Source organism: Lissotriton vulgaris, chromosome 6 (genome assembly GCF_964263255.1).
Source record: "Lissotriton vulgaris chromosome 6, aLisVul1.2, whole genome shotgun sequence".
Lineage (NCBI taxonomy): Eukaryota > Metazoa > Chordata > Amphibia > Caudata > Salamandridae > Lissotriton > Lissotriton vulgaris.
Genome location: NC_141694.1, coordinates 536994473 through 537007092, shown reverse-complemented (window position 1 = coordinate 537007092; position 12620 = coordinate 536994473). Strand labels below are relative to the sequence as shown.

General features: G+C 46.8%; 1 protein-coding gene across 2 annotated transcripts in view; it reads left to right on the top strand.

Moving 5' to 3' along the window:
• The window catches only part of PHIP (PHIP subunit of CUL4-Ring ligase complex), a 2330659-nt gene that overhangs the window by 623479 nt on the left and 1694560 nt on the right, over positions 1 to 12620 (top strand). For both annotated transcript variants that reach the window (XM_086926531.1, XM_086926532.1), the window contains exon 18: positions 4274 to 4411. In XM_086926531.1, coding sequence (XP_086782657.1) covers positions 4274 to 4411 — 138 coding nt within the window. The remainder of the gene's footprint in view (positions 1 to 4273; positions 4412 to 12620) is intronic.

The window sequence follows — 12620 nt, the reverse complement described above, 5'->3', positions numbered from 1 at the left end:
AGAATCCAACAATTCCTACTACTCTGGAACGCAATTACCACAGACAGGTGGGTGAGACAAATTATCCAGTATGGTTATTGCCTAGAACTCACTTTTACTCCACCAAACATACCACCCAGACACCGTCCTATGTCCAAAGAACACATCACCCTGCTACAACAAGAGGTGAAATGCATGCTGGAAAAGGGGGCCATAGAGCCAGTTTCTTTCCAACACCAAGGGACAGGAGTATACTCACTATACTTCCTTATTCCCAAGAAGGACGGTTCCCTCAGACCAATATTGGACCTCAGACCCCTAAATCAATACATACTGTCGGAGCACTTCCATATGGTCACACTACAGCAAGTGCTCCTGTTGCTCCAGCAAGGAGACTTCCTAGCAACATTGGACCTCAAGGATGCGTATTTTCACATATCCATCCAGCTCACAGAAAATATCTCAGGTTCACAATAGAAGGTCAACACTACCAATTCAAGGTTCTCCCCTTCGGGGTAACCACGGCTCCAAGAGTGTTTACAAAATGCTTAGCGACAGAAGCTGCACATCTCAGGAGGCAACACATCCACGTGTTCCCATACCTAGACGATTGGCTAATACAAGCAAAATAGTACAAACAGTGTCTAGGAGACACGTCTCAGACACTTCAGCTGCTACACAGCCTAGGTTTCTCAATAAACTACCCGAAATCGCATCTACAACCATCCCACATACAACAATATCTGGGAGCTACGATAGATACCTCAGTGGCAAAGGCATATCCAAACCCAGCAAGGATAGCCAGCATGCAGATGCTCATTCGCAAATTTCTGCCACAACACTCGTTGCCAGCTCGGGTCTTCATGCAGCTCATAGGCATGATGGCCTCCTGCATATTCATTGTCCCCCATGCCCGACTTCAAATGCGTCCATTGCAAGAATGCCTAGCACGGCAGTGGAACCAAGCTCAAGGACAACTAAAAGACCTAGTGTTGGTAGACAGTCGCACTTACAACTCTCTGCAGCGGTTGAACCCACAAAACCTTTCAAAGGGGCGACTGTTCCAAGAGCAAGTTCCACAACTAATACTAACAACGGACGCATCACTGACAGGTTGGGGAGCCCACCTACTTCAATACACAGTACAAGGGCTCTGGACAATCAAACAAAAGAAACTGCATATCAACCAACTAGAGTTGCTAGCAATATTCTTAGCCCTGAAAGCATTCCAAAAATACTTCTACAGCAGGACTATGTTGATCCGGACGGACAACATGACAGCCATGTACTACATCCAGAAACAGGGAGGAACACACTCTCCACAGCTGTCCCACTTGGCACAGAGCATATGGAAGTGGGCAATTCCCAAAAACATCTTTCTCCTGGCAGAACACCTCCCAGGAAAAGACAAGCAAATAGCGGAAATTCACCCCCAAGTTCTCCAGCCATACTTCAGAAATTGGGGTCCCCCAGAGATAGACCTGTTTGCCTCAAAAGAAAACTCAAAATGCCAGTACTTTGCCTCCAGGTTCCCACATCTGTTGTCACATGTCAATGCGATATGGATGAACTGGTCAGGCCGATTTGCGTGCGCTTTTCCACCAGCACCACTACGGCAACAGTCACTCACAATGATCCTAGTTTCTCCCACATGGGCAAGACAGCCATGGTACACAACGTTCCTGGAGCTTTCAGTAGTTCCTCATCAAAGGCTACGCCTCGCACCCCATCATCTAACTCAGAACCATGGAGAAATCAGACACCCAGATCCCAATCAGATGAACCTAGCGATCTGGCTCCTGAAGTCTTAGAATTTGAATACCTTAACTTGCCTCCAGACTGCATGAATATCATTAAGGAGGCAAGGAGACCAACCACTAGAGCATGCTATGCAGCCAAATGGAAGAGATTTGTTATTTACTGCAACAATAACCAAATCAACCCATTAGATGCTTCCATACAGAACATTATATGCTACCTACTGCATCTTCAAAGATGCAACCTAGCATACTCTTCTATAAGACTACACCTCGCTGCTATAGCAGCATATCTCCAAAACAGACAACACCTTTCACTGGTTCGGGTACCACCAATCAAGGCTTTTATGGAGGGTCTCAAAAGGGTGATTGCTCCAAGACACCTACAAGACACCCACCTTCACCAGTCTGGAACCTAAATGTAGTACTCGCCAGACTTATGGGACCTCCTTTCGAACCTCTACACTCATGCAAATTGCAATTCTTAACATGGAAGGTGGCATTCTTGATTGCCATTACTTCACTCAGGCGAGGTAGCGAACTACAGGCACTAACGATTTAAGAACCCTTCATGCAGATACATGCTAACAAGGTAGTACTAAGAACAAACCCTAAGTTCATGCCAAAGGTCATATCCCCTTTCCATTTTTATCAATCAATAGAACCGCCAGTGTTCTTCCAAAATCCACAGTCAGTAGCTGAAAGAGCCCTACACACACTGGATGTAAAGAGAGCTCTGCTTTATTATGTGGACAGAACAAAATCATTTAGAAAAACAAAGCAATTATTTTCTGTGTTTTCACCACAAGATAAAGGGAATCCCATATCAAGGTCAGGAATAGCCAGATGGATAGTTAAATGCATTAAAATGTTATCAAAAGGCTAAACGCACTTTAACTGTCCCCCCAAGAGCACACTCTACTCGCAAAATGGGGGCATCCATGGCTTTCCTAGGGAATATTCCTCTTGAAGACATATGTAGAGCAGCCACATGGACTACCAAACACACTTTCACAAAACACTACTGTGTAGACATGCAAGCAAAGCAGCAAGCTGCTGTAGGCCAGGCTGTCCTCAAAACTCTCTTTCAAACTGCTGCAGCTGGCACAGGTAACCACCGCTATACAGCTGCTATGCAGTCTATGCACAGATATGAATTCAGCAGCCCACATGCCTCAAACGGAATATGCTACTTACGAGTATGCATCTGTTCTTGGCATGTAGGGCTGCTGACATTCATATCGCCCGCCCTCCTCCCCGGTGCCTGTTGCAGCTGCAGCATTATCTTTTGCATGGCCATCTCTTATTTTACTATCTCCATCTCTGCCACAATGGCGAAAAACAATCTGAGGATGGAGAAGATGCCCATGTGCACTGTAGTCCAGGGGAGGAGTCACTTATCTCGTGATACTTCGAAGACTCTTCCAGGACAACAAGGTGCAATCATCTAGACCCAACACTAGGCGGCGATCAATGCACAGATATGAATGTCAGCAGCCCTACATGCCAAGATTAGATGCATACTTGTAAGTAGCATATTCCTTATTTATTTTAAGCGAGAAACATTACCATTGGCATAGCACATTTTGCACCACCTATGTAGGCGTGGTGAAGGACCCCTAATTTGAATTACGCCCAGGCCCATTTGTAACACCGGCATACTCGTAGCAAATTTCTGTTTGGAAGCATATTCATCATACTATTACAGTTTTGCAAACCAGAAGAAAATGCTGCAGATTGATGAGGAGATATTTTCTTTTTAGTTGAAATAACCACCAGATTCGTTCAAAAGCAATGTACACTGCAGGATATTTGTATTTCTGCTTTTACTCAGAAGATCAAGACTTCTTTTCTTTTAAGCATCCATCAAGAAAATTGTTATCATTTGTCCAATTAGCTGGTCCAATTAGCCTGTGAAGTGAGAAGGTATAGTTTACTCTGTTTGGAACATCTGGGATCTTCAAATAAAAGATGCGTGGGTATTGGTATCCTAAGAATGTTGTTCGTCTAGGAAGGTCCCAGCCTAAACTTGCTAAAATATCTGGATGCAAGGACCTGGGTGTATCATCTGTTCTCTTTTAGTTGGGAAAGAGGCACACAGTGTGTGGAAAGTTGAATGATTCATCTTTATGCTCAATAAGCCAGTCGTCTTTTAAAAGATATGCCAGACTGGCTCTTTTGGAGATGGAGTTGTCCTAATACAGGTGTCCGCCCATTTAAGCCACTAAAGCTCTCCAGTAGTTTGGTGTTAATTGCATCTGCATAGTCCTTTTCAGTGATATTTCAGCAATTAGTAGCGAGCAACGTTTCGAAGTTGAGGAGCATAGCAAAGTGTTTGTTTACCGCCTTTAAATCACCTTTGCTTGTTGATGACTTCAGAGTCCTACTTGAAGTGTCATGAATATTAATATCAGATTGTTTTTAGGGCACAGGCAATTGTATGTTCCTGCAAGACCATATGTCCTTAGAGGGTGAGGTAAATCATCCATGCGATCAGCAAATTTACTGTAATGAGATTTTTTCTCCTTTGTTTCTAGGACTCAATCAGGTTCTCAGTCAGCAAGCAAATAATGAAGCCAGTCCTTTAGACAGCTTGATTCAGAGACTTCAGCAGGAACAAGATCATAGGGTTTCTGCTGACACCGGGGCTGGCAGTACTATTCGTGTAGGCAGAGGTAAGCAAGCCACATTTAAAGCCTTTTTATATATTACACTATACAAACTAATCTTCAGGTGACCAACATAATCTGAATTAAAGATCTGGTAGTTTATGTTGGTTTATTTAATAACAGTAGTTAAATGAAGTGAAAATAATAATCTGTGAATTAGTGAAATGGCATTTTCATGCATAAAAATTAGTTGGATCTTCCTGTATTGCACTGATAAATAATACGTGGAGCAGGTGTGATACTTTAGTAGGATATATCATACTATGCTATGCTTATGCTGTATTTTTAAGATGATGGGGCTACTTGAAGATCGCTGTGCTGTAAAGTACTGTTAATTATTTAGTTTTTGTAAGAAGGTTAATGCTTACAGACTTCATTTATTTTTGGGTATCAGATCAATCCCAGCTTTGGTTTTAAAAGTTGCACCCCTTTCTCACAGGCACACTCAACCAGCGTATTCCCTAGATATCATTTCACTTCTTATTTTCTGGTGCTGACTTAAATTCAAATACAAGGCGCAACAGTTGTTCCATGTAGCATGCAGGCTGAAGCCTTGTGAAGATTGCCATTGCAAACCTATTGTAATATTTGGTTCTAACTTGGATCCTCGTTAAATACCCATTGTGGTCTATGATGATGCCAGTAGTGAGGCTGGACACCTGCCTCTTATGAATACTGATGCTTGTGATTTCTGACTCTCCAAAATGATAGTTGCCTATACACTTCTCAGGAGGGGCATTTTGACTGTCCTGTTTGTCCTCAGACCGAGAAACTTACTTCTTTTGATGGATACTTCTAACAGTAGATTCATTGCCTAGTGAATTTTCCCCATGTATCAGACTGATTCCGGAAACTTTGAAGTAGTACTCTTGTGTTCCGGTAGGTGGTATTGTGCAGGTTCGCACCAAAGTCTTTCTGCTGTGGAAGTGACCAGCAGAGCAGTATATAAGAGCCACCCATGCGGGCTGAAGTCAGTTCTTTTCTCTCCATGTCTTCAGATGGGGACCTGGAGCTACTCCTTGGGTCTTTCAGGCTCTTTTTTTGTTTTACATAGTGTGCAAGGGAATATGTCCCCTCTTTAAACAACAGGGTTGAAGGAATGTAGGGACTGCTGCAAGCAGATGTCTGTGACAGACCCTTGCAGAAATGTTCCCCTTCCAACCACTCTAAAAATTCAGAGAGGGTCCGATGAGGTGAGCTTCCTCCTAGTATTGTTCCCGATCAACCTCAAAGCTGATTCTGAGTCTGGTCCCGATGCACCCAGAATTCCGCGTCCGCCGGTGATGTTGCAGCAAGTCGAGGCATCCAGGGAAGCCATCCTGAATATTTCGGTACTAGTTTCCTTTGGTCCGCCTCTGGGGCTCCCGGATCGAGAGCAGCCTCTAGTCATGCTTCCTCTGGAGAGTCCATTATCGAGACCAGTTGTGCCTTTTCAATCTCCATTTTGTTACATGTCGACTCTGGTGCTGATTTTGGTTCCGTCGCTACTCACTGCTTTGGCTCCTTTTGCTTTGAAGCCGGTGCGGTCGACTCCAGAGGAGGATTTGTAGCTTCTGAACTCAAAACAGAATCCAACATGACCATCGACCAAGTTCTTGCCTGGTTCCCACCGGAGACCAGCCAGCTCTCCTTCCAATTTCGAGGAATGACCGTACTCCTTATTAAATTCAGTTATTAAGTCTACAATATATAGATTGAACAAGAGCGGTTCCAAGACACAGCTCTGCTTCAAGCAAAGTAGGTTGGTATTTTTTGTGAGTGGGAGGAGTCCACTCCGATTTTTATGCACACCCATTTATTGGAATACAATGACTGTATCCCTTTCAGCAGGGTTGGTGGAATCCCCCAGCGAGAGAGTTTTAACCATAAGTTGTTTCTGAATACTCTGTCAAATGCAGCCTTGAAGTATACAAAGCTAAGACATAATAAAGTTCGCCTCACAGAGGTTTGATCCATTATTAAGGAAAAGGACATCAGTTTGAGATATTCCTATACCTTGCTGTAAGCCAGTTTGGTGCCTTGTAAATATGTTTTTTTTTACACTTTTTTTGTTAAAGATATTTTTATTGAGAATACAGAAAGGAAGAAATAATAGAAGAGAGAAAGGATAGAAACATACGAAATGTAACAAGAGCCCTCGCAGGAGCTGACTCCACATGGTTAAAAAATTAAAGGAGGACCCCACACAGGCTAATAGGGGACTGGGGGGATAATGGTTTACAAAAAGGACAAGGGCGTCCCCACAAAAGACAGTATGAAGGTGTGTCCACTCCTATTGAGTGCACTTTATAGTGAGCATATTATTCAATGAACAGCATGCCATCAATAAGGCGGGAAAGGTAAATTTACAAAGAGTCAATCACAACTACTAACAGTGTGCTTCAGTTAAAGTAAATTCTGTGTACCAATGTTGCTGTGTTTTGACAGATGCCAAGTGTTAGAGGAGGACCTGATTTTTTGACTATATATTCAACTCAATTATTGTCATCAAAATCTGCGGTATTTAATGAATAACACAATTAAAACAATTAAAGAGAGATGTTTTCCACACCGTAAGTTTGGTAAACCTCTGTTTTACATTTATTACAATTCAAAAAACAATTAATCATTATACATTATTACAATTTTAAAAAACACGTTATACGTTCTTATAAAAAAATGACTTAAAAACACAAAGATTCACAAGTCGACGCGGCGTTTCGGTATTCTGTTTGTCTACCTTCTTCAGGACTGATTCTGATTTTCAGCATAAATGTGCTTGATATTGGACTACCAGGAGGAGCCCGATTACAGAGCTAAAGTACGGACTTTCTTTCCAAAACGGAGTGACTTGGAAGCAAATATCCTTGGAATTGCACCAGTCAACTTAATTTTAATGGGTGATTGACGATACCCACAATTGAAAATACGGTGGCTCCTCCTGGTAGTCCAATATCAAGCACATTTATGCTGAAAATCAGAATCAGTCCTGAAGAAGGTATACAAACAGAATACCGAAACGCCGCGTCGACTTGTGAATCTTTGTGTTTTTAAGTCATTTTTTTATAAGAATGTATAGCATGTGTTTTTTAAAATTGTAATAATGTATAATGATTAATTGTTTTTTGAATTGTAATAAATGTAAAACAGAGGTTTACCAAACTTACGGTGTGGAAAACATCTCTCTTTAATTGTTTTAATTGTGTTATTCATTAAATACCGCAGATTTTGATGACAATAATTGAGTTGAATATATAGTCAAAAAATCAGGTCCTCCTCTAACACTTGGCATCTGTCAAAACACAGCAACATTGGTACACAGAATTTACTTTTTTAACTGAAGCACACTGTTAGTAGTTGTGATTGACTCTTTGTAACTTTACCTTTCCCGCCTTATTGATGGAATGCTGACTCCACATGGCCAAGAAGCAATATCAGTGTCGAAGATTTGTACAACGCGGCAACCCTAGTCCGGATAAGTCACAAAGTCCGCCAGCCAACAGTGCTGTGCCCAACTAGGAAACCTTGGAAGGGCGTCAATCAACATTGGCTCCAGGCAAAAGCTGTCCGAGTCAGAGACGTGTTCTACCAGTTCAAGTTGCACCTCCATGTGTCTTGGCCACGAGAAAGACGTGGCAGCGAGGTAGAACGGAAAAACCCACCCCCCCCCCTTGAAACAAACAAACCAAATCCCCCCCCAAAGACTCCAGCCACCCACCAACCCCCCTCCCCCCCAGTGGTGGCAGACCAGCAGCAGGCATTCACTCAAACATTCTTCACACCTGAAACAAATGTAGTGCACGTAAGGTGGGTGGACAGACCGCCGAAGGCAAGCCTCGAGAAAGAAAGCGGACTAACGGGCCCCACCTGAAGATGAAGTTCTTAAAGTCACCTCTGAAAACATCAGCCATACGTTCCACACTCAACAGCTTCCACAACTTAGCAAACCAGAGGGAAAGTGCAGGGGCCTCCTTCTTCTTCCAAGCCGCAGCCAAGGTCAACTTGGCCGCACCTATGCAGAGCCAAAGGATTTGTTTATCTGCCTTGGTCTGATGCTCCAGAAGCGGGTCGCGAAGACCCAAGAGCACGAAGCCTATGGAGTCCGGAATTGGGTAACCCAGCATGTCCTTGATATAAGACAGTATCTCCTCCCAGTAGGGGCGTATGATAGGGCAGTCCCACCAGATATGGCGAAAATCCCCAAGGAAACCACAGCCTCGCCAACACCTATCCGACGCAGTGGGAAAAATCTTTTTCAATCGGGTCGGGTAAAGATACCAATCCAGCATTGTTTTCATATGGGCCTCCCTGAGATCAATAGAATGATTGAATTTGTGTAAATTACGCCAGAGGTGAGCCCACTCCTCGTCGGAGATGTCGCGCCCTAAGTGCTCTTCCCACAGACCCATGTATCGAGGGCTAGGCGAGACAGCAGTAGTCAATAGAAGATCATAGAGGAATGAGATCACCCCCTTCATAGACGTTGCGCGGTTGATATGATTCGAAATCTGTGGGAGGCCTCGTCGCTGCATCTCGCACCTCCGGTGACAACGCCCAGTGAAGCAGTTGGGCATGCCGGTAACGCTCGGAAGGTAGCACCGCGTTGTCACGCATGCAATTATGGAAGGTGAGCGGCTCATACCCGTGGAACAAGTGTGTGAGTGCGTGGCAACCCCCCGCCCTCCACCCATCAAAGGGGCCCTCAACGAGAGCTGGCGGAAAGGCCTGGTTAAAGTGGATAGGTGTGAAGGGGGACGGGAAGGAGGTCCACCTCTCATCGCCAGAGACCGAGTCCCAGACCTTTAGAGTGGTACTCGTAGGAGTGCTAATGTAGGCGTTACGAGGCCGATCCCCCTTTGCCTTCCAAACCAGGTCCCATATCGATCTTCCTGCCACACTCCTGTCCGTATGTAACCAGTGCTTCTCCGACTCCATTTGGGTCCACTCGGCCAGCACTCGGAGTTGTACCGCCTTATAATAGAGGTGCATGTCCGGGAGGCCGACCCCACCCCTCCTCAGGGGCCGACGCAGCGTAAGAAAGGAAAGTCTAGCGCGGCCTCCCTGCCAGATATAGCGCAGAATCATGGATTTAATGCGCCTAAAAAAATCCCCCTCCAAGGTGATAGGGAGTGCTTGGAACAGGTACAAGAGCTTGGGGAGCAGCGTCATTTTAATGGCATGAACGCGACCCATCCAAGAAATGAACATGGGCTTCCATCGATTAAGCTTGGTCTGTATCTGGGTCAGCAGGGGGGGGGGGGGGGGGAGTTGGCCGCATACAAGGTGGCTACAGATGAGGTCAGCCTGACCCCAAGATACTGTATGGAGGAGCTGGACCATGACCGGGGCGTGAGCGGTCGGATGCGTTCCACCTCAGCGGGCGGTAGCGTGAGATTGAGGATGTATGACTTGCCGGGATTGACCCGAAAACCCGCCACCGCTTCGAACTGAGAGAGCACTTCTTGCACCCGTGGGAGGGAGTTCCCCGGATCCGCTAGGGACAATAGGACGTCATCTGCAAAGAGGGATATTTTATGCTGCTCCCCCGAAAAGGGGAGACCAACAATATCCGGGTCGTCCCGTACCCTAAGGGCCAGAGGCTCGATGCTGAGCGCAAAGAGTAGGGGAGATAGGGGGCAGCCCTGCCTCGTACCCCGGGAATGTGCAAAGAAGGGCGAAACATGGCCATTCACCATAACCCTCGAACGAGGACCATGGTAGTTGGCCCGAAGCATATCGATGAATTTGGGTGAAAAACCAAAGGCCTTCAAGGTACTAAAGAGGAAATTCCAATCCACCCGGTCGAACGCCTTTTCAGCGTCAAGGCCCACCAAGACCGCCGGGATCTTAAAGCGATTGGCCTTCTCGACCATATGAATCCGCCTTCTGGTGTTGTCGTGGGTCTGGCGACCTTTTATGAATCCCGATTGATCGGGTTGAATAAGAGCAGGCATGAGGTCCTGGAGTCGGGCAGCCAAGATAGAGGAGTACAATTTAGCATCCACGTTTAACAGGGCTATGGGCCGGTATGACTCACATTTAGAGGGGTCCTTCCCGGCTTTGGGGATGATCGAAATCATTGCTTCCGCCATGGTGCCCGTAGTTTGGCTCGCCTCCCTCATGCCATTGAAAAGTGTCACCAAAAAATCCCCCAGCTCAGAAGCAAATGTTTGATAGAAGGGAGCGGTAAAGCCGTCTGGGCCAGGCGCCTTGAGCGGTTTAAGGGACCTAATGGCGGACAACACCTCCTCTCTAGTGAAGGGGGCCTCCAGAAGATCATTCCACTCCTTGGTAACCTGCGGAAGTGGGTAAGCCCCTAAATATTCCTGCTGCTCTGCAGGCGCCAGGTTATCTGCCGAGTATAGGCGGCATAAAAGTCCCGAAAAGCTCCGCTTTGGCCGCTTCACTATGTTCCATGGCGCCGGAGGGTGCCCGGATGCCACCCACATATTCCCTCTCACGCTTATCACGGAGCTGCCGAGCCAGATGTTTCCCCACTTTGTTGCCCTGAGCATAAGAAAGGCGCCGTAAGCGCAAGAGGGTATACTCCGCCCGATTATTATAGTGGGCCCTGAGTCTACCCCGCACCAAGAGGGCGAAGGGTCTTTCGAGAAGGATTCTGTTTATGCGCAGTTTCGAGTGTCGCCAGCTCCGCCTCCAGCACCTCCCTTTCCTCGCGCCTAAGCTTGTTCAGGGCGGAGTTCAACGCAATGCACGCGCCCCGTGTCGTCGCCTTGAAGGCGTCCCATTGGGTGAAAACCGAGGTGTCCCCAGCTTTGTTGAACTCAAAAAATTCGCCAATGGCTGCCCTAAGTTTTTTGCAAGATTCCTCATCACGTGTACGGGAGATAGGGAAGTACCATTTGCGGCGTGGGGACGTCTCCGGGGCCCAAGTCAAGCACGCTGCCAAAAGACTGTGATCTGATACAGAGAGCGGAAATATTCTACTGTCCCGCAAGTCCCCCTGCAGTGACTGGTTTAGAAAAATGTGATCGAGACGTGAATACGTATGGTGAACATGGAAATAGAACGTGTAATCCCTAGTGTGGGGGTGGAGGGCGCGCCAGCCATCAGTAAGACCCAGACTGTCCATGGCGTCGCGCAACTCAGGGGAGAAGAGGCCCGCCTCTGTCCTTTGCTGCTGCGAGCAATCAAGACCTTTGTCCCAAACCAAATTGAAATCTCCCATTACTATCAATGCTCCCTCCCCAAAATCCCCCACCTCCCTCATGAAGGCCTCAAGGAACCCATTCTGGCCCGTGTTCGGTGCATAGAGAACCACCCATGTGCAAAGCTTACCAAGGAGCATCCCCTTCACCATCAGCCATCTTCCCTCCTTATCACCTCGCACCCCCATGGGTTGAAACTGAAGTGTGGAGCGAAACAAGAGTGCCACCCCCCGGTGCTTAGTGGGGCAGAGGATTTGTAAATCAGTGGGTATTGCCTATGCTTGAGCCTGGATTCGTCTTTACGGGCCAAATGAGTTTTCTGAAGTCCCACCACATCCAAATGATGATCAAGAATGTATTTCCACACTTTCTGACGCTTTTGAGGAGAATTAAGGCCTTTAACATTCCATGAGCCTATCGTAACTGGCATCATTTAGTCAGTACCCTCCCCCCCCCGCTCCACATAGTGCCCCCCGTAGTGCTAGAAGCAAACCAAACACACTCGCATTCATACCAAATCCCCAGCCGCCACCACTGAGCCCATTCCAAAACAACCCTTCCCCAATCCAAAGGAGCCTCAAAACAATATACAAAAAAGAAAGATTTAGAGCTAGAAAGAGAACAAAGAAAGTCGGACATGACCATAAGGGTCGGTGGTAGAAGACCCGGGTAATGCCCCACTCGAGTTCAGGGTCGGGGTAACCCTCCAATGGAGCACGGTTCTTCAATGTACCTGAGATGGTAGAGCCCCCCCGGCCCCACGGGCCGCTGTTGGGGGAGCCTAGGCTGCTGAAGAGCTGTCCACCCGGCTCGACTCAGTCACCAGGGCCACCGAAGCCAAAACCTCTCCCTCTCACTTTGGCTCGCCGATGGAGTTGGACCCTCCGCCACACCATGCCGGCCCACTCTCTGCCACGCCGGGGAGCGGGAACGGCGACGTCTTCTCGGGGAGGCGCTGGCGCCCGCCGACGCGGCTGCTTCCTCCATGCCTAGAAGTTCCTTGGCGGCTGCCAGAGATCTCACTTGCACTAGTCTGTTCTGCCATCTGAAGATGAGCCGAAAGGGGT